Raw genomic sequence first — 27,982 nt, 5'->3', positions numbered from 1 at the left:
TCTGGGAATATTATACAACGCATTCAACAATATCTATTCGACGAGTGAAGAATACCAATTGTTCAAATGAAAATGAATTTTTTTAAGCATTGATTAATCAACCAATGAATTTTTCATACATGCAAATTAAAACTACGTCGAGACTGGTGCGATTGCATTGCCTAGCTCTGATTTCTATTGATAGTTTTTAAAGAAAACTAATCCTATTAATATTATTATTAATATTATTCCACCATACTTCGATGAAGTATAAAAGCGATGTTATAGAAACCGAAAATCTTTTGTAAACCTATTGCAAGTATTATACATAGGAGGGTTTTATAGTAATATATTTTTGTTATTTTTTAATAATTAACTATCGTCGACTTTAAGCGGACAGGATTCATTCTTAAACTGCGTTTCTTTCCTCTTAACAGAAATTTCCACAAACAATTCAGACCCTTTTTATGAAAGAAATGTTTTAAAAATATTCAAGCCGTAGTTGTACGAGGCCTTACCGTATTTTAACTCGCATATGTAGTGTATAAAATAATGTAAATCATGATATATATATTATATATGTGCGTGCGTGTGTACACACACGCACACACGCATGCATATATATATTAATAAATAAAATGAGTAACTCTGTAAGTAATAATGCATTATTATATGAACGATTTAAGAAATAACACTGTGATTGTTACCCGTTTGTGCACAGACATGATAATATGTTATTACGCATTGATGTTATTAATAATTCGGTAATAGTATTTAGACGAAAAAGAAAAATGAACAAGGTAAAGTTGAAGGGATATATATTCGCTTTTTTTTTTCATTGTCGATAAACTTGAAAATTAAAAAAACGAATAAAGTAGATAGGTGCATTATATTATATTACAGATTTTGAAAGGTTTGTAATGATTCCGCAGGCAAAAAAGTATGGAAGTAAATTATACAAAACTTGTAACGATAATAAACAGGAAATGAATTTTAGATCGGAGTATACTCCATATTATTTGTATATATGTATGTATTACGGTTGCAAATTTATAATATTAACATTATTATTATTATTATTACGTAGTAATATTTTAGTAACAGTAAAATTTAATCATTAATACAATTCTATACATAATAATGTACGTAATAATTATTATAAAATATCTGAATAAACCTTAATCATTTTTTTTCGATGTATACAACACTTTTAGAGATATTTAGACAAGAAATATATATTTGATTGACTATTGCACTACTGCAATTTATTCTTCAAAAAATCAACCCGCGGTTGTTTGGTTCTTCGTTTTACGTACCTGCAAAATTTTTACAGCATTCCTCTATTCCAGTCTCATTCTCCACAATTATTCGATTATCTTCACGGTTGCTGGTATAAATTTGATCGCAAAGGTAATGAGGCATCGTGGATTTATTTTGTTTGAGGCTTTTAATGTTCTGTTGTTATTATTATTATCATTATTATTTTATCTTCGTCATTTTGCACGGACAAAATTGTTTCTTTAATTCTCATTGGAATAAACTTTTCGATGTACAAAAATGTTTTATAGTCTTCTATAATGTATTATTGTTATATAGGTAAATGTCGATATATTGTATACAGCTTGTGTGTTACATCTAGCTGTGCGATAAAAGTATTTTGTTTTACATTGTGATATATTATAATTATTATTATTATGGGTAGTATAACATAATGTTTTTTTAGGGAACTTTGAACAAAGCAGTCGTGCATACTATAATGTATAAATCAACTTATACTTTTTTGTTCTGCATTCCTAATTATTAATGATATAACTTTGTAAATTTGAAATATAACTCAACGACTAAGCGATTCAACAAGCGTTATATCAAGCGGGAAAACATAGTATAGTCGCGATAAGTTTGTAATCTTACGTTTGAAGCATTGTAAACTGGGACGGCTAATTTGAATTTGAACGGCGGAAAATTTTCAAATATGCAGATAGTAAGGGAAATTATTTTGATATTCTCTATGCACTCAAAATTAACGACACCTTTCACAGATTCCGGTTATTGCAAGGCTCTGTATATGTATTCCTAAACATAATTGCTACAACACGTCCTGGCATTACTCGGTGATAAGCAAAGATGAAACGAATCATTTTACTTCAAGCTAGAACAAGTCCCCGGTAATACCCTAAAAGTTATTCAAATATAACGTTTTACAGTAACTTTGAAATTGTTTGGGAAACTTTTTGTCCGATTGTTTTCCCCACTTCCCCCACTTTATTTATTACTCGTCGTATTAATGAATACTAACGTACACTTAACTAATTGAATAATGATTACGTAGCAAGATTTTGAAATCTTGGCTACTTTCAATCAAAATTGATAACCAAGCTGGACAAGAGGATATATTTGTTCGTAAGTATTACCTACTTATATACACGTCCTTTTTTTTCCACATATTGATTGAGTTGTACCTACGCGTTTATAAATACTTTTTTTATCTCATGTTTATTCTACAAGTTGGAGGGTAAATGGATTTCACAAAGCATTGCTTTCCTGATATCCAATTACAAAATTATAACAGTAGATCATAAACAACGGAGTTTTTTGCGATACATATGTGTTCATTAAAATTAATAATACCATTTTACAAGCCTCACTACTTTCTTTTTTCTTTTTGCTGATCTTATCTACATTTAAATGCCAATGTCACAGTTTTTCCAATTATTAATCAGTTTACACTTTAAAAATAATTTAGTATATCTATGCAGCTGCATAGATTTGTTCGTAGCTCGACATTTCTGAGAAAGAATTCTGAAATACAAATATAGAATTAGGAGTATTGGATTTAAATTGTTCAATTTTACTGTAAGCAATTAATTTTATACATATATCTCATACTGTGCTATACATACGAATACTTAGGTAATATTTAAAGTAAGAAATGATGGATTTTATTTTAATGCCTGTCTAAGTTGATGGAAAGAGTGAAAAAAAAAATGTCAAGGTTTACCTTTACAGGGATAGTTTATTTTTTGTACTTTGAGGTAATTTGAATGTGGGAAGATTGGAAAGAGAAAAATTGTGTGATTAGAGAGTTAAGAACTGTGTTACGCCATTTTTTAACATTGAAAATAAAATATTTCATGCTAAAAAAGAACAAACATTTTTATTAAAAATTTAAGTAATATAAAATGAGCGAATATTAATTTTCTTTGGGTCAGCTCGTGCCAGGAGTAAATATTTCTTTTGTTTTTGCCTTATATTTATTAATATAAATAAATAATTTCCAGCTTCTTTAGGAAAAAAGTGTTTGATTTTTTTTTTGTGTTTTTTTTACCGCATCACTTCATCATGAACTATGAATATAAAAATGTAGTTAAATTTTACCCTCTCTTTGTACCTAGATATACAATAAATGCAATGAGATGTAGTTCAGACGCTCCTGCCATTAGATAAGCTGGCATTTTTTAAATCTACATTATCACGAGTTCACGTATTGTATTTTGCATCATTGTAATTTTCAAAAAGTCATACAAACACTCGATTACAACTCCTTTTCTCTGTAATCATAATGTTTGTTCTTTTTAATGCTGCTTTTCCCTTTGATTTACTTTTACTTTTTGAGGTTCGTTCGAGTTGTTTGTGGTGGAAGAATTCATCAGGGAATCTGATATGTCTTCGCTACTACTGCTCCGTATATCACCTTCCATCTATATAAAATTCAACAATCACTCTTCAAGAACAGCGAGAAAACTCAGGTTTATAGTGAGCAATGAAAAGAATTTTGCAGAATTTTGTAAAATAAAATTTGACCGCTACAAACCTGTCCAGCGTAAAATGCGTTGTACGCGATTTTCAAAATCAGCCATGTCCATATCGCGTGCAGTACAAGTAATAAACTTAGCAACGCGTTAAATATGAAATACGCAGGGAACATAGGCACAATTTTTGGTGCTTCTATCGTTGTGCTGTAAGATAAGTAATACACAATGTATGTATTTCAGTGAGTTGTGATTAAAAACAAATTTAACAAATAGATGACACTGGTGAAGAATTTACCTGTAAATAATCCAGAATGGATAAACACCCATTCTTGTAACAATCCAGAGGATGGTGAAGATAACAAATATGAAATCACATAATTTTTGGTAGTTAGCATACTTTGCCATTTTTGCTGCCTGAAATGACGTGTGACAAGTGAAAAATTAGTTAATGTTGTCAATATCTTACTTTACTACTATTAGAAATATTAATATCTTACTTCTAAGAATATATCAGCGCAGTCGTGCACCAATAGGACTAGAGAACCAATTCTGGTCAAGTTTCCGATCCATGAAAAGCACATGAGGATTATAGTGGCAATATGATGAATGAACATTTGCCAAAAATCTTTTCGTTTGACGTCAAAGAACTGCGAGAAACTTAGCGACCAGTAAAACGCCATTGAGACCATGTAGTACCACCATACATCGCTAGTGACGGGATGAAAGGGGTAATTGTAATAGCAATTTTTTATTTCCCATAACCAGGGCTTGTCCCACAATATAGTCAGACCGAAAGTAAAAGAATAAGTGTAGTACAAGCATCTCCAGCTAGAAAACAAAAGTTCACACATCTATAAAATAATGAAAAATCAACCATTTTTTTCTTTATTCAACTACAGTGCCAATTTGTTATAGGTATTAAGTTCTGATGAACAAAAACAAAAAATACTTCCGACCTATTTTCGCAGAATTTTGTCAACGTCGAAGGCTTGTCTTGGGATCTGCGGAGTCTCAACCACCTTTCAACTTGTCGCTCAGACCAGTCTAGCTGTTTTGCTAAGGCGAGCACCTTCAAATGCAGACATTATTACTCATTACGAATTACTGCACGTTAAGAAACAATATTACAGATGGAATAACAAAGTGCAAGTGATTATCTCACCTGCTTGTGCTTTATCTTCTTTCCGGTGTAAGCTTTTTCTAATATCACATTCGGTGAAGCTTTCTTTGGTCTTGTATTTTTTATGCCTAGCGATTTGCCAAACGGAGCAAACCAGAACCTATAACGAAACGAGAATGGAAAGATTATAAAAGTGGTAGACTCAATTTTTTTTTTGTCAAATCAAGACAATTTCTTTTCTGACACTGAATCAACATCAACAAACAAATAACATAAAGTGAAATCTACAATTAATAACTCAACTTTAATGTCATCAAAACCTAGATGATTTGGATGAATGAACATGCATCTGTGGGGGGAGACTAAAACTGGCATTGTCTAGATTCTTATATAACTACTCACCTGTTACCTTTTACCTTGAATGACCGATATCCACGGTATACTTTAATTGTGGTTATGAGTTTCGATACTGGTCAACCAAATACGACAGGAAAATTATATATTTTTTTCTCTTTCAATGGTAATTAAACATGGGTTTACTAGCATGGAATATTCGCAATATCTGTAGGATATTATAGAGACAAATGAAATTCTTTGTAACGAGAATTCAAGAAATGCCTCATCCAAACGGCAAATATATAAAAAATTCTCATGGTACGAAAAGTACTTGAGAAAATTTGGCTGCTATGAAAAGAATCGTTAGTATTGCTTTTGCGATATCAGGAGCTCAACTGTTGTGTGATGTAACGGAGTTTTCTTCCTTTACTTTCTATGCTGCACCTGATAGCAGTGTGTACGTTAGTCGCATACTAATTGCTCAACTCAAGGCTTATAACTGTTTTTTGCCTTTTACAAGTAGGTGTGTATAGCCAATGTAACGGAGAAAACAGCATGTTCAAGCTATTGTGTTACTACATTAGCAGTCATTGTCTAATGCTACATAATTGCTCTCGGATATTCATGTTCCATTGTCAAGTTGACATTGGATTTTTTGAAACATTGGAAAAGGCTTAAAGGTGGAAGAAAAATTGAACATACAGGAAAATATGAAAACTAATTAGTAGTGGCATAATCTAACCGGAACATCATAAAAGTCATTAACATGTTTTTGCGTATTAAACTCAAAACGATAAGTTCTAATGAATATCGAGAGATTAAATCCACCTCTCTCTCTCTCTCTCTCTCTCTGAATTTATTGTTTTCCAACTGTGGACGTTAATGACGGAAAAGGAATGAATTGAAAACCAATTACAGGTAGTAATACGAGCAGTAAGCAAGATAAAAAATATGTGATAAACACCAAAGTCCTTGAATCTTGTTATGAAAAATCAAGTTTCACATCTGGGATGCATATCGCAGGTCATAGGTGATAGATAAATCAAAGTTGATAGACGAGGAGTCAAACAAAGTGTGATATGCTCAATTAAAAATAGTAAGTTGGTAAGAGTATCGGTGTGATGAAGATAAAAGGATAGGGAATGAAAAAACGAGGTAAATTGAGTTTCGTGAGGTAAATATTATTGCTGAGATATTCCATGTATCTCTGAGTGTACGGATTAACCTTACCGTTGTTTATTGACATTAAGTAGGCGGGACGGTAAGCGTGATGAAAAATAAAGGCAACTTTGTTAGATAATTAATATTGTACGTGGGCACGATCACCGGCCGTAAACCGAAACCAATAATCGCGGGCGTGATACACGTGGTGGGAGGACAGCGTAACCGTCAAGGCATCAATAATAATCCTCGATCTGAGCCAAGGATCCGACGGTTTTGCCCACGTAGGGAAAACAGACTCGTTTTAATAACCATGATTATGTTGATAAATGCATACCGTTCGAGGACGTATCGCAAGCCCAGCATACCGATGGACATTATTATGGGGAAAATCAAGTGTCTGTAATCTAGGAAGTTGTTGTCTGCGGTGGGCGTGAGATCGGCCCACGTCGTGTTCGGCGGCAACCAAATGTCAGGGGACCAAAATCCCGCTGAAATATTTTGCAGGATCTCCATCGTGTTGTGTGAAAACCGTTTTTGCACTTCTATAGAGTACTAGAGTTGAGGTTAAACTCGCGCCGGGCAGTATCGCTCCTTTATAGTGTACTTAGGCAGAATGCGGCATTGAACGAACCGCGACGTGTATTTTTACGTGCGGCAAGTCCCTCCTTATTGCAACACACTCTTGCTGCTTAGCCTTACGACGCCCAGAAATTTCTCGTCTCGCAGAACCACTACTTCACCACATTTCACACTGACGCATGCCTAACTTGTAGGGTGGCGATGGCCGTTACCAAGCCGTTACGTAGCTGTCGACGTCCATGAATCGAATCAATCGTCTAGACACCATCGACTGCACATATATATACATACACATACCGCATCTCTGTATTCTTCGATGCAGCCGACAGAGTGCAACACCGTCGGCATGGACGGAAACGGAACGGCGGAATTGTACAACGATGAAAACTTTGAAACACGGTCTTAAGGTCGAAGCACATAAAATTACAGAGGCCATGGGCAGAATGCAGAAGCCGTAGCGCATGCGCAATTGCGAAAGTCCAGTAGAGCCATATGGCTTCTGCATTCTGCCCATGGCTTATGGATTTTTAATCTACATAAAAATCCATAAGCCATATTCCATGGCATAACAAACACAGAAGCGTGCGTGATTGTACCACTGTTGATTACCTGCAACTCAAAAGAATAGGATATACATTTTAACAGACAGGTAGGCTCTTTTATTGTTCAATAATTAATGTAGGTAAAATTACATACTGGACATGGGTGTCAATATTTCGTCTTTTGTAGATACAACTTTGAATCCTGGGCAGTGTAACATTTTAAGGTTAGGCGGATTTACGCACATGATTTCTCCAATTCATTTTTTGGTCAATTATTAAGAACAATATCTTCGTTAATGTTTTGTTCGATATATTAATCTCAGTATTTTATCTTGGACATTCTACAGTTTAAGTGATTTTTACAATTCAAATTTTTAATATAATTATATTTTTTGTTTAGATTGAATTTCGAATCATAATGAATTTTTATTATAGGAATGGATGACTCTGATTTATTGTTAATTTCCTCGGTTTATCTGGGAGCAATTTTGGTAAATCGCCGAAGAGAGAGAATACGTCGGCGGCGCAGACGTTTGTGGGTCCGACCAATTAACATGCGCAGACGGCAGCAGGGTGCTTTCCACAATCTCTTTCAAGAGTTGAAAACTGATCCGCAGATGTTCTGGAAATATGCTCGTATGACACTTCCATCATTCCAGAACTTATTGGATATTGCAAATCCAAGTTTGTTAAAAAGAAGTCCACGTGCTATTAATCCTGAACAACGACTCGCTTTGACGCTACGGTATTAATTTGTATAAGTCAAGATGTAATTCTACGTAGATAAATAAGTATAATACAATACGTATCCATTCAATATCGTCATATGTATTTTTACCTTTCAGATTTTTAAGTGGAGACAAAGTTCCTGCCATAGCGTTTGCTTATCGTGTTGGTCTGTCAACAGTGCATAAGATAATCAAAGAGACCAGCGACGCATTGGGGAGAGTTCTTGGCCACAGATATCTTCAAGCGCCTTCGAAAGAAGAATATTTACAAATTGCTGAAGGCTTTTGGCAACTATGGAATTTTCCACATTGCTTGGGGGCGATCGATGGTAAACATGTCGATGCACAATGTCCGCCCAACTCTGGCACTCTGTACTTCAATTATCACAAGAGATACAGCGTAGTACTGATGGCTGTATGTGATCATAATTACAAATTCACACTAGTTGATATCGGCTCCGCTGGTAAGAACAGTGATGGTGGAATTTTCGCAATTAGCGACTTGAATCCTGAAAACCGGCAGCTAAATATCCCTGAAGGAGCCAGCAAATTGAGCGGAAGCGACATTCAAATGCCTTATTTTTTCATCGGAGACGAAGCATTTCCTATCGGTAAACATTTGATGAGGCCTTTCACAGGAAATTATCTTGGCGAACGTAAAAATATCTTCAATTATCGACTGTCTCGAGCACGGCGTATAATAGAAAATTCGTTTGGGATTTTAGCTAAAAAATGGGCAATTTACAATCGACCCATTGTTGCGATTCCAGAAAATATAAATAAATATATTTTAACAACTGTGTGTTTACACAATTACATCCGCCACCAAGAAGGTGACAATATTCAGTTTCAAAACAACGATGAAGTTATCGAGAATATCGAAAATGGGATTGCATATGCAGTAAACGTAAGAGAAACTTTGAGCAATTATTTCTTAACACCACCGGGAATGGTAAATTGGCAGTACGATTATGTGACTAGGGGGCAAAATCTAGACTAAAAAAATTAATCGACGTACGACTCACTTGTATATTATATTGTAATATTTATTGCTGGTCCCGTTTCACTAATAATATATATCATCAACAATAACATATTATGCGATACTTAATCTTATTAAAAGGATTATTCTTACATCAGTTTGTAAGTTATTTCCACTATTCATAAAATCACTGTTTTTTTTTAAGTTTGAACACTGCAGGTAAGTTTGGTGGTTAACTGACTTAAATAAAAATATAAAATTAAGAATAGAATCTCTTATACATATGTAGAAATTATCGTAATGAGAAATTTTCAACAGGTCTCGCCTTTATATGATAATGAATTAATGAAGAAAAATATTATATTTATATGATATGACTTAACATGATAATGCCTTTGACTAGACATGATAATTTTCAGTTTTTAATGTTTTTATAATCTAATAGTCACTCACACAGCCAATTAAACAACGTTTAATTCCACCTGACCACTTTGTAGACAAACTCATCCAAAAGTTCTTTCTCCATAGCAAAAAAATATATTGGAGAAAAACTATCTAATCTTTTTTGGGGCTACTATTCTGCCATAAAATTTTCAGGATTTCTCGTTTTTTATTGATTTTTTCATCCTCCTTCATTCTATTCAATTCTGTCACAATTAAATTGCCGAAAGAATGGTCGTGATCGTTACATGTTTGTTCAGGTTTTTTCTTATTTACCAAATGCGCTGTAACTACCTTATTAAAATTAATGAAAGATGCTTCAAATTCATCATTCTCTGCTTCTTTTTTTTTAAAGTCTTTTTTTATCGTTATATATGGATTAAATCTGCCCTTCGTATATGATGGTGGTTTCTTGAAAGTGTTGGGAGTTTCATGTATTGTGGGTGACGCTAGTGGAGACTGATATGATGATTCATTCGACGTGGACGCTGATCGATTTTCAAACTCGTTCACAGTGAAATCTGTTGAAAAAGACGATGATGATGACGCTTCCTCAAAATTCATCACTTCGGGTGTCGTGCATGGAGTCGGTCGATTTGTTGATTTCGATACATTGATGATATCTTGTTGCGATGAACTGCTGTGGATTTCCGAAGTGAAATCGCCTTGCTGCTGCACCCATTTTGAGATTGCCTGATTTCGACTCTCGCTTTGCTGATGAGTTGAACTGAATGGTTGTGTCATCTTGACATTGCTGACCGATCTGAGGAGATATTTAATTCAATTTGTAGATCCACAAGAGTACAATTTTTTACTAATATAATGTAAGAGTCTGCAAAATATAAAGTTGAGAAATCTCACGATCGAGTTTTTACGAATTTATCTATAAATCGCATGGCTTCGAAGTGTACGAATCCTCGCCGTTGAGCCGCTCCACTTCCGCTCTTATTCTCAGTATTTTTTTTTTTTTTTTCTTTCGAGTAAGATTCCCTTAATCGAGTCCAACGAGTGGAGCAAATTTGAGCTGTAATTGAATTTATGAGAAATTTGTTTAAAAACATTTATTGCACAATAGCATAGCAGTTTTTCAGTATTTGATCTATTTTTTACACATCGAGTTATTTTTGATAAAGGATCAACTTAAAAATGATGAATTGTGTGCTTTTGTGGAAGTTCATGAAGTGATGTGAGTGTAGTACACATTGATAAGAATTATATATTACAAAGAAAGTGATAGAGATGCAAATCACATTGCAAATGTCTGCAAGAGAAATCTGTCATTCGAATTCAATCATCGACCTTAATTTAGAGTGAGCAAGGTTGCTCATATAAGAATACTTCATTGGCAAACAAAAATAATACTGACGAGTCGCATTCAAAACTCCGGCTATCTCCACCCAGGAGTTCTCTTTTTTAATGGCATCGCGGTAGTCTTTGCAGCTTGTATCGTACAGATGCGGATAGCTTTTAACCGCATCTATCAAGATTTCATCAAAACCTCGCTCTTCTTGATTTTGTAGTACCACTTGAGGATCCAAATTTTCTTGCATTCCACAGTCTTCGAAATTCCTTGAATTATTGCTTCGTCGACAGTAATCCGTATGATCGTTGTCCATGTCTATAACGGCAAGATCTGAATATTCATATGGAATATAAAGAAAATCATCATACAACCGATATATTGTAATAATTAGATAATAAATTATTCATGTGGTAAATTTGAGTTGGAGAAATCATGCACGTAAATCCGCCTAACCTCAAAATGTTACACTGCCCAGGATTCAAAGTTGTATTTACAAAAGACGAAATATTGACACCCATGTCCAGTATGTAATTTTACCTACATTAATTATTGAACAATAAAAGTGCCTACCTGTCTGTTAAAATGTATATCCTATTCTTTTGAGTTGCAGGTAATCAACAGTGGTACAATCACGCACGCTTCTGTGTTTGTTATGCCATGGAATATGGCTTATGGATTTTTATGTAGATTGAAAATCCATAAGCCATGGGCAGAATGCAGAAGCCATATGGCTCTACTGGACTTTCGCAATTGCGCATGCGCTACGGCTTCTGCATTCTGCCCATGGCCTCTGTAATTTTATGTGCTTCGACCTTTACATACAGGTCTAGAAACTCCCGTGGTGGGGGTATGTACTCTTATTGAAGCATCCCTCTATCGCAGCGACACTCGTGGTCACTAGGCGAAACGATCGGTGCTTCAATAAGAGGACATCCCCACCACTGAAATTTTGACCGAGTTTCTAGACCTGTATGTAAGACCGTGCCATGGAGACTAGAGTAAAGGAGTCCAACACATATGGCGGAATCGTCAAAAAGTTGTTCGTGAAAGCGATGAAAGATCTTGTAGTTCGGTATGTATCCGTAAGCGATCCAGCGTCTGGTTACGAATAGGATGCACACGTGAGGATCGACGATTCAAAATCACCGCGCTGACGGAGCCCGCAATGGTAGCGCCGCCAGGCGGATACATTCCGCGGATCGTTCGTCACTTTCACCGACCATTTGGCTAGCATTGCGTTCGGACTCCTTACCTCAGTGGATAGCCTCCGTGATTATTATGCTTATCGCATGACGAACGGACAGGCTGAAATTTTCATACAACCCCGTGAGGACGCCTTATACTTTTGAACTATGCAAATTCATTTGAGCCTAATTCAGCAATATCGAGTCCGGTACTACCTAGTTAGATTGTGACTCTGTGCGCTGACCTCCAAACACAGAAAGTTATTACCAAGTGACACAGGTTTAAGATATGACCATATCTATCCGCTTTATTATATATAGACTTGTGGTAGTACCCGTGTTGATTATTAGGAATTTCGAGTTTGAGAATAGGTATTCTCGACAAAGTCGATACCATTTTACCCAGAATACCAGTACTTTTCCGGTAATTCCTAATAATAATATTACCCAGAGGATACATTTGTGTAATAATTTCAATGCCTGAATTTTGCCTGTGAGGTAGTGGGTAATTTTTGAATTTTATTTCTTAAAGAAAGTGAACTATATTATTATCGAGCATCTTTTTGTAAAAAGAATTCCCATACTGACTGGTAAATTCCGGATACCCCGTAAACTTTGACGATATTTTTTAGTCGGAATTATAGGAAACATTCATATTTTTATGATGATGTTTATGACAAAATAATTATCTTTTCCTATTTCCGTCAAGATATATTGTCAAAAATGTATGCAGTGTCCACAAATTACCAGTCGCTAGGAAATTTTTTTTACAAGAAGTTTCTCCGTATAGTAATAATGATATGACTTGCAATTCCGTCGTTCAGGACGAAAATTGAAAGTTTACCGAGTGTTGTAGTACTGAGGAGGTGAAATTTATGAATTATTATGAATAAACGTCAACGAAAATCATTCATCGACCAATTCAGTGAATAATTATACTACTTAAATGTTGAAAGTCCGAGAGATAGAAGTTACAGTATCGATCCGATTGTTGGAACATGCAATCCAAATATACATAAACAAAAAACGTTGTTGATAAATATAGTATTATACCCAAATAAGGTTTCACCGATGTAAAGTAAATTAACAACAATTGACCGTAATTCAAAGCACGTCGATCTTTTGTTTGACTAATAAAAATGTTTTAAAAAGTGGTGTTAATTAATTACACTTTTAAATTGGATATAAGAAACTAACGACTGATATCACCTGAGGATGGATTTTTCGGATTATTTGTAACCAAATCCTTGTCAATTATTTACGGATGGTTTCATGACGAACAGTTTATCGCTCGAATGAATGCGTCAAAGGTTGATGCAAGAACTTTGGACACGTGCAGGCTTTAAAGTACGATATCTCTGTCAAAAAAACGTAGAGGAAAGGTTGTAAAACCTTTCTGAAGCTTCAAGAGTGTTCTGCTTCCAACAACCATTGCTCTTTTTTGAGATACGATTCTGAAGTTAACATTTGATCAGCAATAGGTTGAAAGTCGTATTTTTTGATTTTTTTTAAATTTTACAGACCTTTGCCGTAGTTGAAGAGTTAAATGGAAAACCCTTCAAAATAATCAGAGTTTTGCTTTAGAAACTACTTATTGTTAAACTAATGTGGTTTGATATTATGAAGAACTTCGAAACTCGCTTCGACAAACCAAGTCCCCAGGATCAAACTGAAAATCGAAGGGTACGTATCTTGGGATCGAATGAAGCTATCAGACGAGGCTGAATATTCAAAGTATGAAATAAATATTAATACTATTTAGTTTATCGGGACTTAAATAAAAAGCACCGCCCATGTAAAATACTTGTCTCCTTCGGAATATATGGTCATATTGAATAAAGGAAGACTAGCGCTCGAGTGCAAGAATGGCAAAAATCAATCCATGAATAAGGTATTTGGCCCGCGTACAAAAGCAATCGGAACAGTTTGGTAATATGCAACAAAACTGATCGATGTGAAGTTGGTCTGCGTCCTTCAAATTTCTTAAAAAGTTGTATGCCCCAAAATTGCTCCCGAATATGCATTTTCGTTTTTTTCGATTTTCTCGAAAACGCGTGGGAGTGAATAATAGAAAATACAGAGCAATTGCAATTTTTTGGCACAAAAATTTTCAAGAAATTTGTAGGTCGCAGGCCAACTTTATATCAGTCCAGAACCGGCAAACTGTTGCGAAAAATAACCCAAGGCATCCTCAGCCAACGTAATGAGTATGAATTATATGTAAGCATGCATGTCTTAAGTACGTTCTTGATAAATTGGTTAAGTTACATTCCCGCACGCGTATTCCGTTCGTCAGAGATTGTCGTCTAATGACAAAATTTTAAATTAAGATGAGGTATCTATAAAATATCTGTATATTCTCGTGTGTTTCAACCTAGTAAGTACCTTTGTTTAAATATACATTTTTTGTACGGACAGAATATATATTTTTACAATTTGCTTACAAAAATTACACATTGCAGATTATAAAAACAGTAGCATATTTTTAATGAGCTGCGTGAATAAGGTGACTGAATTTGTGTAGTCCACTAGTTTACAAATTTTTTATGTAACGTAAATTCCCATACATATATGTGTATGGAAATGATGTAAAACTTTAGAAAATAATTAAGAACCTATAATAAATATTAATAACCAATAGTCGGACGTTCCTATCTGTGCAAGTTTTTTTCTATTTTCACTGTATCTCAGAAAATATATTACATCCTGATTTCCACGATACTTTGTAAGAAATAATTGTACAAATTCTTTAGGCCCTTCGATTTTGTTACTAGTACGAAACTGGACAAGTCTTCATCCTTGCATTGTGTAAGGCACTGGACTGGATGATTCAGGATTAACATCTCGTGGATGGCCTACATACTTGATGATAAACTGCATAAATAATAAAATTGTTATCATATTAAGCATACATGAAGTCAATGTTTTTCACTCATGAGAAGTTCGAAATAATGCTTCGAATAGTGAATGGTCACTTGTCTAGTTATACATACCGCGTTTTCGGTCAATCGAGTTGCACCCATTTGGATAGCTGTATGTATAATGAGGTACATACAAAACAGTACATAGAAAATGGCATAGATTGCAATTAAAAGTAATATTGCCCAATGCTTTGTCACTCGTTCTTCTACTGTATCGATGACAAAGTAAATATTCACAGCAAAGACTACGACACCTAAAGCGCAAGAGATGATTTTGTTTGTGCTGTTGAAAAGGAAAAAAAATTATGTAGAAATTTGAGGAAAAAAAAGCAAAATATACCAGTGCAAAATCACCCCTTTACTCACAATCCGTTTTTGAAATCTCCCATTATTTGCAAACTACTCGTAAATCCTATGGTCGGCAATACAGCAAACGGCAATTGCAAGCTCATCACAGCATTTAATAATTCGTTCATTGTACTGAGGTTATAGATGTTTGCCCTAAAAGCTACAGCCAGCGTAGGAATGATTGCAATTACACGAGTAACCAAGACTCGCTTCCACCTTGGCCATTGCAGGTTCAAAAATCCTTCCATTGCAAATTGACCAGCATACGTGCCAGTCATCGTCGATGATTGACCAGATGCCAAAATTCCTATGCCCCAGATATACATAGCAGCAGCGCCAAACTGACAACCCAAGTATATGCCACCATGATAGAGATCAGCTTCGACATCATTAGTATTGTTCTAAAGACATATTATGAGCACAATCAGTATCAATTAATAAGTACTTATCCCATCAGTTGCTTCAAATCTGCACGTACCGATCTCAGAAAATGATAATTTGATAACACGCAAGTAATTATTCTGATAAGAGTAGAAAAAAAAAATAATAATTACACATCAATTTAATCTAGTCAACTCATTCAAATGGTCTTATCATTTCAAGTCCATCAATATCCGAACAACTGCTTAATGTAATGACTTTATGAGAACATGGAGATCTTCTTGTAACACCCGATAAAATTTACCAATAACGCGGGAAGAAACCTGTTATTTCTTAAAGGATTTTCGTTCTTTCTTTCAACGCGACGGCACTTTTCTACGATCTGAAGATTCACATATCCATAGCTGCTTTTGCACTGAATCGGGAAATTTCGTTATCTACAGGATGAGAGGCATAATTTTACATAGGACCATCGAGTCAATGGCTTGCGAATGAGCCCTACAAAATGTATCTCAATCAAAACTCTGTACTTGAAAATTTATTGATCGTCCTCTCACCTCAAATGTTTCTATTCCCAGGGTGAAGTTGTTTTCGTAGCACATGGTATACTGAAAGATAATTAAAATGGTTATTGGCGTAAATTTTCCCATGCGCTAAATCTTATGAATATACCAGGTAAAACTATATTTTACTTGATTACGAGTTTATATTTATGAAATACATACCACGTCCTTATTTGATTTATCGAAAAGCCCATACGCGAACACAGAGACGACGAATATGTTTATTATAAATGAAACAAACAATGCAATGCAGGCTTCGGTGAAGAAGTACATGTTTGCATCTTGCACTTGAACCTTTTTTGTTCGGTCGATTTTTCTTGACTGGGGAAAGAAACAGACATTGATATCAATTATTAATGAAGATACGTTTGGGGACATTGAATACCACTATGTAGATGCCTAATTCATTCACCTTAACGAGAGCACTGTGAAGATAAAGATTATGAGGCATTATAACTGCTCCAACGATTCCGACTGCCTGTGTTATTGCATCGTTGTCACAATTCTTACACCACGGTGTAAATAGTCCGGCAACTACTTCACTTTGTGGAGGTGAGGTCACAATGTACTGAAATCAAATAAAGTGTGTTTAAAAAGCTTTTACAACTCCCCTAAGGATGAGATTAGAAAACCTTTTTCACGTTAACAATAACGTTTCATCAAACACACATCATTGCGATGAAATTATGTTATTTTGATAAATCAAAACGCACTCTTAAATGACAACCCCTTCGAATAATCTCTATATGAGAGCTTATTGTGCATACAGATCTTACAAATAATAACCGTTTTGTGGTTAAAGCATATACTTTACCTCATATCCAAATGTGATTGCCATTACAGTAATGAGAAATCCAAAAAAAAACTCCAGCTTTCGCAATCCATACTTATCTAAAAATAGAAACGTGAAAGTATCCACTATCGTTATCAAGACTCCTCCCCATAGCGGTATCCTGAAATAATATATAACTTTCAAATATTTGACCATTTGTAAATTGGCATAAGTAAAATCCCGCTGTATTTCAAATCGCGTTTATTATAATGTCATAAAGGATAAATCTAATAAAACTCGATGTTTAAATCAAAGCTTACGCTTTGTTGGAGAGCAGATACAAAGCAATCGCTGTGCCTATAACTTCCTGCATATCGCTACCTATGATGGCAATTTCCACCATAATCCACAGCATGAATCGTGGAACAGTTTTGTATTGCATATAACACATCTCTGCTAGATGTATTCCAGTTACTACTCCAAGCCTGGCACTCAGTCTTTGCATGATAAGACTGAGAATGTTCGCGCTTAACAAGACCCATAATAGCTGAAAATTAGATGGTTTAATTGGATATATTTATTTCCATAAACATTTTCCTTAGTAAACGAATCGTTTTTAAATCTGATTGAAAATTTTGTGAATTACTTTGTAACTTGCTGCGACTCCAGCCTGTAAATCTGATTCGATATTTCCAGGGTCAAGGTATGCAATGGACATTAAAAATCCGGGCCCAGTGAACGCCCATAGTTTTCTAAAGCTGAAGTGTCCCTGTAATTAAAATTGAAGGAATATAGAAACGGCAATGAATATTACATCGATAACGAACGGAGGGCAGAACTAGAAGACCATTTGCTGTAATTAAGAACTAGACAAAAATATAAGACACATGGTACACATTTGCCTGAATCGTAACTTTCAGATTCTATCAGTTACCATTATTAGAAGATGAATGTTCACTTTTATTACAAGATTCGTATCTTTATCTTCCACAGATAAAGAAAAAAATACAAATTTATGAAATCCGCACCTGGAGGTTCGATCAAACGATTACACAGAGTATTAGTTTATCTGATTCGAATTTTCTGATTTGATAGGAAGTAGATAAGGCTTCCAATTGATTGATTTATTGAACAATATAAACTTTTTACATCTAGCATAATTGCGTAAATTAATTATCACTATTCGATGAGTTCAAATAGTTTTATCTCGCTCTGATAATCACATAATTACTGGTGAATTTTGTGGACTTTACTATTTCATATACAATATTTCTCCTGATCATTCCCAGTGAGTTTTTATACCTTTTATGATGGCGCAAAGTTACAACAGAAAAAAAAAAATTAATTGGTAAGCTCTGCTTTTCTGCAATACTTGCATTTTGCTGCTGATCCTTGATAGATTGATAAAATAAAAAAGGATTAAAAAAAAAAAAAATTGTATGTGCCTGCGTCAATGAAACGGGCCACTAATAATTATTTATCAATTCATTTTAACATTTACAAGTACATCTTCAAGTACAGCAATCTGAGGTTGTTGTATTTTAAGTGCTACGTGCCTGACAAAACTATTAACTATTGACTTGAGTTCTTTGATAAAATTACATACGTGATCAACCTCAGAGAGATTGTTATTATTAATCAACAATTAAATATTTTCTTGGAGATTTAATTAAGTTTTTTGATCTTTTACCTCCATAACTTAGACTTTTTGCAAGATTTGAAATATTGCGATACTCAAAATTTATTGCATTAGAATTTTATAAACTCTGTGAAGGGACGAATAAATCCGAATGAAACAAATGGCTCGCTTTCCATCAAGTCCTAGGATATAACTAACATTGGTAAGCATAAAAGAAGTTACCTCGGTAATATCTGGTACGTCAATTTGTTCTTCGTCGGTATAAGTTTGTATGGTGGTTTTGGAAAGCATTGTATTTTCTGACGACTTAATCCCTTCGAGGGAATTCCTTATCCTTGAGTTTTCAACCGTGTTTTGCCTTGTGTTGGAAGAATCCATGTTGGACAGTTCCACTGTCGGATCCATAATTGGCACAGTATCAGAATCTGAAAATATTTGAAATAATAAGGAAAACAATGGCAATATTATGATCATAGCCTGGATTAAAATGTGTGTGACATTCACATATTACAACCTGTGATTCAAGCGACCATTCGAAGATCATATGCGCAACATGATTTTTCGTATTTGAAAAACAAGTCTACTGTCTTGAATGCGTAATTATAATGAAAGAAACAATTTGGCTAATTTAGTTATTTACAAAAATGCGTAGTTAGCTCGAATAATAACGAGTGATGGAGTCCATTGCTGTAATATATGCCAGTAGGTATTATGCGAAAGAGTGTAATGACAAAAGTAAGCAAAGAACGAAAGGCTTGTCTTGAAATGTCGTTGACTTACGTTTTAAGTAACAAAAAGATATATGTATATCAGTTTAACTCAGTCCTCGAGAGAAATGAACCTGACGAGAGACCGAGGTACAATGGGGCAGTTATTTGGTATGTCAGGTAATTTGAACGATTGACTGAGCAAAGAATTCTCCCATACGTTGAGACCAATGTTCGATAATCATAACTACTTTCCGTGTCTGGTACAATGTATGTACAATATGGATATGCACGTGTAGTGGGCATGTGGCTTGTGTAAAAATAAAACAAATAATAAATCAGACCTGCGGACTGATCAAATTATCATCATATCACTCCCACTTCTTTTGCTACATCTCCTTGTCGTTGCTCCTAATAGTAAGCACAGCCAGAGCTTTATGAGAATGCTGGAGGCCGCTCCGAAGGTGCACAACATGATGAGATTTTACAATTAAAAAATCCTCCCTACTGTTCAGGATAAAAATACGGAAATCTGAATAAGAATCTAGACGCAGGATACTTAGAGGTTAGAAGCTACGTCGCGCTACCGTTATTACCATGAATTTCCACCACATAAAATAATTTATGCAGATTCTATAGGTGTATAACTATGAATGATGCTGTGAAAATTTGAACATAAATGTTTACAGCAGTTGGCAATTGATCGGTGACGGTGATTCATACTATCTCCGGATTTGTTGCAGGGTTATAAATGGTAAAACTACGAGGGTGATACAGGGACTCCACAATACTGATTTCATGTTATAAGATGCTGGATGTATTTTTTACCCATTTCGGATCGAGGCTTTGGAGGTCCTATCACTTTCGGTAATGTTAGTACCAGTTTCTGTGCTGTTACAAAAAGTGATTGATTAGACTGATAAGAAGCATTGTTGTGGTCAGTACATCTGTAGGGTGGTTAGTGACTCAGCGTCATATGCAGTCATATGAGTTATGACGACACCTTACTCTGCATCTTAACATGCATGAGTGTTATCAGTCTCTGGCGGATCCGCCCGTGGATATTTTCAATAGCTTCTTGTGGCAAAACTGTAAAGACAGCCATATACTCTCGTGAACTTTTTTGTAGAGCTCATCAAGACCTTGATAACTCTTAATTATAACCATATTATAACTTTCTTTTATTTGTCAAGAGTGTAGGTAACGGTCGCATTTATAAGTGTGTCGTTCCGATCCGACTTGGCTTGCAAATATCGTTATATCACCAAAACCGTTATAAATCCGGTTATAACGAAATATAGCTTAAAACATGCCCAGATCTAGCCATCTATAAACACAATAATAATAATAATGAAAATCGGATCTGTGGTTTTGGAGTTATACGCGAACGTACGGCCAGACAGCAGAGCTTGGTGTTCAAATGCAGACAAGATGTATGCATGTACCTATGTACAACATTTTCGCAACCCCAGATGGTGTGCAGTTTTCGGCGAAAACTCGACTGATGCCGTTCGTAGATATCGAAAATCGAAGTAGTCAGATGGTGTTGATATTTGACTTGATATTTGAGAGCATTTCCATACTAATAAGGTAAAATGTCTCTTCTCAAAACGCTGCCGACTCTCGATGGAGCCAGAATAATTGTCGTCGACGAAGGTAAACAGCAGTCTTACTGTTCCATCTAAAATCCAACCTAACCTAACCTGATGAAAAACGAGCTAGTATGTCTGTATGTAGTACATAAATCTTAGATTGGCTTAATCGATTAATGGTGAAATATAAATTAAGAGGTGGGCAAATATATATTTTCAGATAGCGAAGCCAAGTATGCAGAGTCATTGATCACAGCTTGGGTACCAATTTGGACAGAAAAAGATGGCAGAGAAATTAATGTCCTTCGTTTCTCTGGGCCAAAAAGTTCTAGCAGAATCTACGCCAACTCTTTGAGAGGAGATAAAATCGAAGTCCACGACTATTACACTTTTGGTTTGAACGAAATTGACCCTTATAGTGATAAAAAGTTGTGGGAAATAGTGAGGGTAGATTCCTTTAAGCAAACATCAACGGTTGTTCTTGACAGTCTTAGTTCGCTGCTTCTCTACAAAAGCCTTGCCGAAACATGTAGGTTTTTATCTAAGCTGAGCACGAGGGTAACGCTAGTGGTTTGCATTTATCAAAGGGATTTTGTGTGGCACAAAATACCGAGTATCAAAACTTTGGGAACTAGCTATGTACGTCTGGAATCTGTCGCCAGCTTGAAACTAGGTGGCAATTTATCATACAAAGCTTTGACGTCTCACTGTAAATCTGGTGGCAGTATTTTACAACAAGCTGAAATTGTCGAGCAAAATATCAGCTCGTATGAGATTCAAACTGAAATGGTTGGTCACAAAAGTGACCAGAAGACATCTGTAGTTCAGTCCAAACCTTCGGATAAAATTCAAGCCTCGTTTAGGATTGAGATGAACGATCGAGAAATGGAGCAGAGAAATGCTACTCCTCTGCCATATACCTTGTCAGCTGCGTCATCGAACGAATCCAAAATCCATTATGAACCTGATGAAATTGACGATTTGGATGAGGAAGATCCTGATGATGATTTAGACTTTTAACAACGAGAACTTCAGGCTTCGTTCGATTAAATCTTTATCCTCAAGTAATACATTTCATGCTAGGTGGGATAGATAGGAAAACTGAAGGTTAAATATAGCTTACATCCATCATATATTTACTATTGATTGGTACAAATTTAAATTAAATAAATTATATAAGCTATAAAATTCTCTATTCATTTGGTGCGTTGCTCTGTAATTGTAGAGTAGGTCAAATGTTATATTGGCTAAACAGTTAAAGTACTTTGCAGTCAATTATTGTACCACATCGATATCACAACCTTTTTCTCCCTGCTGCTAATATTCGAGTTATCATAAGAGAAAACCGAGAGATCCTAAGATAACACAACATAACAATATCACGTACGTCACTGTCGTGAATTTGAAACAATATATGGACATAAAATTAAATCGTAAAACGAAAACTAACGAGCTTTATTTTGTTTAAAGATATACATTATTAACATTCTACAAATAACATCAATTGTAAATTATACTGTATTTGAAAATAGCTGTGCTGTGGAAGACACATGCAGAGATAGTAAATATTATTTGTCTAACAAATTGGCTACATTAAAAAATGTCTCATTTCATAGAAAATATTTCCATTTCATTCTACTTCATAGAATGGTGGCTATAAAAACTCGTTGGCCTGATGAAGAAATCGTATGCTAAAGATTAACACCGAATTTACGCAGTTACAGTATCAATTAAGCAGGATATTCAGACCAAACAATTGTGCGATTCTTTCGTTTTGTAGCTGATTAAAAATTTCATGTAATAGAGTAAAACTGTTAGTCCTAGTTAAGTAACTCCACGCAATAGAATAAAAATATATTCATACGTCAAGCGCGTACGTGTTATACGAAGATCTACTCGTCATTTTAAAAATATTCTATAGAGCTAGCAGTAGTTTAAAAGGAACTGGTGTGCGCAAAGAGTAGTTTCTGGCTTTCAAACTATGCTTTGCGAAAAATAAAGTTGAAAGATCAGGGAATACATTGATCGAACAGTAAATTGTGCTACCTTCAATCTCACGTTTTCCGAGATCGGGTATATAGAATATGACAATACTTAGCATTATACTTTCATTATCACCTGTCTTTTGTTTCAAAGCACATTAAAGCTGAACTTCATAATTCAACGTTCTATAATAAAACGTAACGTTAAAACCATTGATAGACGAGAAGCAAGTCTACCTGAGAAATAAACGGCAATATTGACACCAACCGAGTGAAATTTGGCTAGAAAACTACGTGGAGAAGGTATATAATAAGTTACTATCGTGAAAATGCTCGGTCCCATCTACATGGCACAGTACCCTGGCATCAAGAAGGCATCTTCCATACATCACAGCTGCAGGGCGATCAGACACCAGTCCAGCTTCTAATAACCAATCCACAAGATCGGTACCAGTGAAAACTCCTCTGTAGACGCGTAGCAAACGTCTTCGGCATGCTGCGATCCGTGTACGACATTCTGCTAAGTGAGACTGAGCAAATTGCTCGCGTACAGCTCTCACTTCATCCGTCAAAGACTCCTCATCAGGCAACTGCAGAGTCTCCGCCCTTGGGCACATTTCGCAGAGCTTTTTTATCCATTTGCCCAAAACACTTATGCCTGGATCCAAGCCAAATATCACAAAGGCTATCAAGGACTGCCCAAAGTTTAGAGCCACGTCCAAAAACGCAAGCTCTGCATAGATTCCGGATAATTGCTCCATCACAAGTCTACCGATAGACAGAGCCAGGCCCTGAGAAAAAAGACAAGAATCAGTTTGTTTTGGCTGTTCCCATTAAACTCGTGGAATTTTTCAACTGAATAGAAAAATGAAGACAGTAGCTTACAACAAACATGGAACAGAGCAATAAAATCAAGAGGACAAGGTGCCGTAGGATCTGTGTATCTGCTGGTTGCTCTGTTATTAGCTCGTCATCTGAATTTTCATCGTAGCATCCCTCTCCTAATTCCCCTTCACGATTCATCAGACACCCCGTACCGTTTGAACATCCATTATTTTCAAATTCACACGGGTGCCTGCATTCAGAAAATTAAAATATAATGAATATAAAAGACGAAAGACGACTAGGAAAATATGTTGGTAATCATATTCAATCCAATAATAAAATCTCACCTAGATATATTCGTTGATTGGGACATCAGATCCTCTACGTCGACAATGTTGCGTGGCGTGTTTACACCGTTGTTTGTTGAAAGAGATGGAGTAAGGCTGGAGTATCCAGGCGGCATTAATCTCCTCTGATATCTTTGTTGCAGCACCAGGCAGCCCAATGTTACTAAATTGTTATATAGAAGTTGTAGTAGAGTGAATCTTTTTATGCATTTGCAAAGTCTTTGTCATTTTCCAAACGAGATGAAGTACTAACTTACCAACGAAGCAAAAGACGATCAAGAAAACTGATATCGCAGCCTGAATTTTACCCATCTGGAAGTTCGGGCTCCCCATATCGAATGCATCCTTTCCAGACGGGGTTATCAGCATAGCCATAAGGCTGACGATTAGAATCGGCAAGCTACGAGTTGAATCTTAATATAATTTTACTTTCTCTCAAAGCTGGTAAAAAATTGCTCTTACCCCCAACCAATTGGCAGAACCCATTTCTGCAGTTGCGATACAAAGGACAGTGATCTACTGCTTAGAAACAGAAGCGTTGCTGCTAGTACAGCCGTCCATAATCTACTGGTATAGACCCCTCCAGTTATCATCAGGAATTGAACGTACCTGGACATTGGGCAGAAAAAAAAGACTTGAATTTTAGTAGTGACTTACCAATTCTTAAGGAATAAATGTGACAACGTTGACTTTGGTCAAACCATACATTGAACATTATTGGATTATTACCATAAACGAGATACTGTACTCGGTGAACCCATTTGTGACCAAATTATAACACCGATTGATGTTATCAGCTGAAACGGATGACAAAACAAGTTACGGTTGCTGTTCTGGTCAGCAATACGACACCCAAGAGAAAAGAGTCAGTTGAAAGCTACCGGGTGAATCTATTGGTTGATTAAAAAACACTTCGAAATTCTTTCTTTGAATACCTGAGAAACGACAAGACAGACAGTGATTCTGTGTGTTACGCGCTTGTATTTCTTTCCCTCAAAGATAAAAAAGCAGATGAGAAGCCAGCAGCACGCGGCTGTGGAAACAGCACTGGCATCCAGGGCAAACGCGCTCAGTTCTCGAACATAATCTGCAGGAGTATGATCCGCACTGATGGCATCGATCATTTTTGCCGAAACGAACATCAGTGGCGCTGAGAGAAACGTGCAAGCTACCATTGCAGAGGCAATTAGGTCGATATCGATACTATATCGCAGTGTGAAGACGAATAATGCCGGAGCTGTTGGCAGAGTTCCATATAAAAATCCAAATGTACTCAAATCTCGAGTATCTGTTGCATTTTCACCAGGACTGAGCAGATTCACGGATTCTCTGATAACCAGTGGTAGGGCCAGTAGTTTGACAGATATTAATATCCCAGGAATAACAAGAGCACGGCCTTTTAGTGTATGGACTTTTCCCACCATCATCAGACCTAGGAGGAAAAGTGCACTGGCTGCGAAAGCATCACCGAATACTTTCAAAATGACTTGCAGAGCTGATGGGATTTTGTGACTACACAAAAAATTTCCTAAGATTCCAAGTACAGTCATGACGAGGATTGGGTTGAAAGCTATTCCTTTGGCTGTTGATTTCAGTAAAAACCAACTGAATCTTCGCTCCTCGGGTCGCCGCTTATTTATCTCCAACAGAATGAAGCCAATTGGATTCAAGATCGCCAAAGATATCGGAGCCATCAGGTATAAATACGCGGCATATTCGGAGTGAATTTGGCCATACAAGGCATTAACTGAAATAAAACGTAATATTAAATTCATTGTTTGATAAAGGTATAGAAAATTGTTAAACATATTCCTCTCAATACTGTGGAACATGACATCGTATAATGTAATTGAATGCTATAAATAAGAATTGGAAGAAATGTTGATTCTACTTTTGAACAATAACACATTAAGAGTGTTTTTCTTATGATAGTGGTGGATAGATGATCGTGCAATAAAATTATCTGTATAATCAACTGGTGTATCCTTGCGACTGCATCAATGAATACAGATTATCATTTTGTTAAACTAGGTTGAATATTTGCCAACTTACTCATGGGATAGCCAATTGCAAAGTCGTTACTTTGGGTAGCGAAAATAGCAAAGAGAGCTGCCCGCCCAGGGTTAATCGGTCGAGAAATAAGCAGAGTAATTACAAGGACGGCTGTGAATACGCTAGCCTTGGCAAAGGTCACAGCCATCAAGAACTTCCAGTTGACTTGTTCAAGATCCAGCTGAGCCAAAGAAGTGAATATCAAAGCAGGAAGTGAAAATGTTCCAACGAATGTATTCAAGCCCTTTGATTCCGATTTTGTGATTATTCCAGATCTCCCAGCGATGTATCTGAGAAATAACGAGAATATAATGTGATATAAGTGATATAAATATTAGCAAGTACTTTTATGAATAATCTCACCCGCATAATATGACTGCAAAACATTGCAACAGCGCTAGGTACAAATTGTCGGTTGCTGAATTGGTCGTTAGTGGATCGGTCATTTTATCGAAGTTACAAGGAACTCACTTTGGATGCCGTCAAATGAGCATTGGCATGTAAGCTGCAACTGGGCAGCAACAGCCTATCAAAAACAAATAGCGCTAAAGTAAGAATAATACATTTTTATCAACAAAATATCCATCTCTTTATAAGCAAATATACTAGTATAATAATCATGCGACAGTTGTCATCGCATGGATGATGATAATGTCTAAGTTACGAGTTACCTCCTGAGAATCATCGAAGGTATCGCATTAATTACCATCAATCATTTGGTGGCACTCTTGATTACATAAGAAGTGTAATTACAGTAAAAAAATAATTGAAAGCAACCATCAAAGTTTAGTAGAATTCTTGAAATCTATGTTACAAAATCAGAACAATCTAATGAACCGAGAACAAAGTGTGTAACTGTTTTATTCACCTGGAAAGTGGCTATTTTGACGTCAAAAATTGTTTGACATTGACATTTCTTTTCGAAGGTCAGGCATAATTGTGACACATTGTGATTGTTTTGAAAGTTGTGAAATGGAGCGAACGGAACGTCTCCAACTTAAACCGATTCACTTATGGTGGGGGCCATTTTAAACTACGGAATTCCATGCAGCTCTACTTTCATTTCCGCACAAGTGAAATGATAAGTTGAAAGCCCATAAACAGAAATTTTTTTTATCACATGTACAACGTGATATTCTCAACATCCCGTGGTATCTCTAACAGATTGATCGCCCATTTGGCAAACTGAAAAAGGTACACATGAGTTAATTCGTCTGCTACATTTACGCAGTTAAATTGATGTCGACGCCCTCTTCGTGATGCCGTTTAAAGTTGCGCGTCACACGTCTACAGTCTATGATCGCGGGAAATTCAAATGTTCGATTAATTTGATTCAACAATAAGCCATTCAACCTTTAGAGAGCCGGCCTGGCTCTTTTAGGAGTTGGCAGTTACTCGGAAACTCCACTGGACGTGTTGAATATTTATATACATAAATCATACCTCTAAAAAATATAGAATTTCAAAGTGACTAAAAAATACTCCTAAAACTTGGTCGATAAATCAGTGCGATAAATACAGTCAATACAGTGTATATCCAAATGAACTGAACAAAATGCGGCCTAACGAGCAATGCGAGAATCGACGACACGCGATACACGAATTAATCGTCCAGAGTTCGTAATCAACGTAGAACTTGAGGCTCTCTCCCCTGGAGTTTTTATTTGCATTAATACGCGTTGTTTGGTCGATAAAGGACCGATTTGATTATAAGGAACGGGGAGGTTTGGTGGGGCGTACGCA

General features: G+C 35.8%; 6 protein-coding genes across 16 annotated transcripts; 2 read left to right on the top strand and 4 right to left on the bottom strand.

Annotated features, from left to right (window-relative positions):
• Positions 1–92: 92 nt before the first annotated feature.
• Positions 93–7,181, bottom strand: LOC107224365 (ceramide synthase 6). Its single transcript, XM_015664388.2, has 7 exons — positions 6,686–7,181; positions 4,894–5,011; positions 4,688–4,800; positions 4,229–4,559; positions 4,027–4,145; positions 3,791–3,935; positions 93–3,677 (listed from the first exon to the last, which is right to left on the bottom strand). Exons 1-7 carry the CDS (start codon positions 6,862–6,864, stop codon positions 3,552–3,554), a joined length of 1,131 nt encoding a protein of 376 aa, XP_015519874.1. The 5' UTR covers positions 6,865–7,181; the 3' UTR covers positions 93–3,551.
• Positions 7,182–7,359: 178 nt separating this feature from the next.
• Positions 7,360–9,334, top strand: LOC107225493 (protein ANTAGONIST OF LIKE HETEROCHROMATIN PROTEIN 1). Of its 4 annotated transcripts, none has more exons than XM_015665979.2 (4): positions 7,360–7,579; positions 7,660–7,696; positions 7,908–8,217; positions 8,318–9,334. In XM_015665979.2, the coding sequence occupies exons 3-4, from the start codon at positions 7,910–7,912 to the stop codon at positions 9,198–9,200; spliced, it is 1,191 nt and encodes a 396-aa protein (XP_015521465.2). In that variant the 5' UTR covers positions 7,360–7,579; positions 7,660–7,696; positions 7,908–7,909; the 3' UTR covers positions 9,201–9,334. The 4 variants fall into 4 exon arrangements, with proteins under 4 accessions (XP_015521465.2, XP_046593560.1, XP_015521466.2 ...); XM_046737604.1 differs by having other exon boundaries at positions 7,873–8,217; XM_015665980.2 differs by lacking the exon at positions 7,660–7,696.
• Positions 9,229–11,738, bottom strand: LOC107227993 (transcription factor Adf-1). 2 transcript variants are annotated; one of them, XM_046737615.1, is made up of 4 exons: positions 11,497–11,738; positions 10,990–11,256; positions 10,485–10,647; positions 9,229–10,386 (listed from the first exon to the last, which is right to left on the bottom strand). In XM_046737615.1, exons 2-4 carry the CDS (start codon positions 11,237–11,239, stop codon positions 9,738–9,740), a joined length of 1,062 nt encoding a protein of 353 aa, XP_046593571.1. In that variant the 5' UTR covers positions 11,240–11,256; positions 11,497–11,738; the 3' UTR covers positions 9,229–9,737. The 2 variants fall into 2 exon arrangements, with proteins under 2 accessions (XP_046593571.1, XP_046593570.1); XM_046737614.1 differs by having other exon boundaries at positions 10,990–11,241.
• Positions 11,739–14,528: 2,790 nt separating this feature from the next.
• Positions 14,529–20,760, bottom strand: LOC107224350 (protein Malvolio). 6 transcript variants are annotated; one of them, XM_046737595.1, is made up of 11 exons: positions 20,450–20,760; positions 18,957–19,159; positions 17,742–17,864; positions 17,416–17,642; positions 17,138–17,276; positions 16,736–16,891; positions 16,486–16,644; positions 16,318–16,368; positions 15,398–15,780; positions 15,104–15,314; positions 14,529–14,984 (listed from the first exon to the last, which is right to left on the bottom strand). In XM_046737595.1, the coding sequence occupies exons 1-11, from the start codon at positions 20,544–20,546 to the stop codon at positions 14,904–14,906; spliced, it is 1,830 nt and encodes a 609-aa protein (XP_046593551.1). In that variant the 5' UTR covers positions 20,547–20,760; the 3' UTR covers positions 14,529–14,903. The 6 variants fall into 6 exon arrangements, with proteins under 6 accessions (XP_046593551.1, XP_015519851.1, XP_046593552.1 ...); XM_015664365.2 differs by lacking the exon at positions 20,450–20,760 and adding an exon at positions 20,270–20,443; XM_046737596.1 differs by lacking the exon at positions 20,450–20,760 and adding an exon at positions 20,129–20,191.
• A 74-nt stretch (positions 20,761–20,834) lies between these two features.
• LOC107224351 (elongator complex protein 5) lies at positions 20,835–23,013 on the top strand. Its single transcript, XM_015664367.2, has 2 exons — positions 20,835–21,097; positions 21,254–23,013. The coding sequence occupies exons 1-2, from the start codon at positions 21,037–21,039 to the stop codon at positions 22,051–22,053; spliced, it is 861 nt and encodes a 286-aa protein (XP_015519853.1). The 5' UTR covers positions 20,835–21,036; the 3' UTR covers positions 22,054–23,013.
• Positions 22,460–27,806, bottom strand: LOC107224349 (integral membrane protein GPR155). 2 transcript variants are annotated; one of them, XM_015664361.2, is made up of 10 exons: positions 27,108–27,806; positions 26,603–26,765; positions 26,240–26,529; positions 25,123–25,934; positions 24,917–24,984; positions 24,650–24,796; positions 24,445–24,587; positions 24,188–24,350; positions 23,901–24,090; positions 22,460–23,806 (listed from the first exon to the last, which is right to left on the bottom strand). In XM_015664361.2, the coding sequence occupies exons 2-10, from the start codon at positions 26,683–26,685 to the stop codon at positions 23,306–23,308; spliced, it is 2,397 nt and encodes a 798-aa protein (XP_015519847.1). In that variant the 5' UTR covers positions 26,686–26,765; positions 27,108–27,806; the 3' UTR covers positions 22,460–23,305. The 2 variants fall into 2 exon arrangements, with proteins under 2 accessions (XP_015519847.1, XP_015519848.1); XM_015664362.2 differs by lacking the exon at positions 27,108–27,806 and adding an exon at positions 26,911–27,072.
• Between the last annotated feature and the right edge of the window lie 176 nt (positions 27,807–27,982).

This window comes from Neodiprion lecontei, chromosome 4 (assembly GCF_021901455.1).
Source record: "Neodiprion lecontei isolate iyNeoLeco1 chromosome 4, iyNeoLeco1.1, whole genome shotgun sequence".
Lineage (NCBI taxonomy): Eukaryota > Metazoa > Arthropoda > Insecta > Hymenoptera > Diprionidae > Neodiprion > Neodiprion lecontei.
Note: the sequence above shows the minus strand (reverse complement) of the source record. Positions and strands in the feature narration are given on the sequence as shown.

Coding starts and splice junctions, on each gene's coding strand:
- LOC107224349 (XM_015664361.2), bottom strand. CDS start 26,685: ATGACCGATCCACTAACGACCAATTCAGCAACCGACAATTTGTACCTA. Junction 26,530..26,602: donor TTTGCAGTCATATTATGCGG/GTGAGATTATTC, acceptor GTTATTTCTCAG/ATACATCGCTGGGAGATCTG. Junction 25,935..26,239: donor TGCAATTGGCTATCCCATGA/GTAAGTTGGCAA, acceptor GTTTTATTTCAG/TTAATGCCTTGTATGGCCAA.
- LOC107224365 (XM_015664388.2), bottom strand. CDS start 6,864: ATGGAGATCCTGCAAAATATTTCAGCGGGATTTTGGTCCCCTGACATT. Junction 5,012..6,685: donor TTGCGATACGTCCTCGAACG/GTATGCATTTAT, acceptor GTTTCGTTATAG/GTTCTGGTTTGCTCCGTTTG. Junction 3,936..4,026: donor CCATTCTGGATTATTTACAG/GTAAATTCTTCA, acceptor CTTATCTTACAG/CACAACGATAGAAGCACCAA.
- LOC107224350 (XM_046737595.1), bottom strand. CDS start 20,546: ATGGCTGTCTTTACAGTTTTGCCACAAGAAGCTATTGAAAATATCCAC. Junction 17,865..18,956: donor ACGTACCAGATATTACCGAG/GTAACTTCTTTT, acceptor TTTTAATTACAG/GGACACTTCAGCTTTAGAAA. Junction 15,781..16,317: donor TGGGAATAGAAACATTTGAG/GTGAGAGGACGA, acceptor ATATGTCTTTAG/AACAATACTAATGATGTCGA.
- LOC107227993 (XM_046737615.1), bottom strand. CDS start 11,239: ATGGACAACGATCATACGGATTACTGTCGACGAAGCAATAATTCAAGG. Junction 10,648..10,989: donor CGGAGTTTTGAATGCGACTC/GTCAGTATTATT, acceptor ATTCAATTACAG/CTCAAATTTGCTCCACTCGT. Junction 10,387..10,484: donor AAATTCGTAAAAACTCGATC/GTGAGATTTCTC, acceptor ATATCTCCTCAG/ATCGGTCAGCAATGTCAAGA.
- LOC107224351 (XM_015664367.2), top strand. CDS start 21,037: ATGTCTCTTCTCAAAACGCTGCCGACTCTCGATGGAGCCAGAATAATT. Junction 21,098..21,253: donor AATAATTGTCGTCGACGAAG/GTAAACAGCAGT, acceptor ATATATTTTCAG/ATAGCGAAGCCAAGTATGCA.
- LOC107225493 (XM_015665980.2), top strand. CDS start 7,910: ATGGATGACTCTGATTTATTGTTAATTTCCTCGGTTTATCTGGGAGCA. Junction 8,218..8,317: donor CGACTCGCTTTGACGCTACG/GTATTAATTTGT, acceptor TTTACCTTTCAG/ATTTTTAAGTGGAGACAAAG.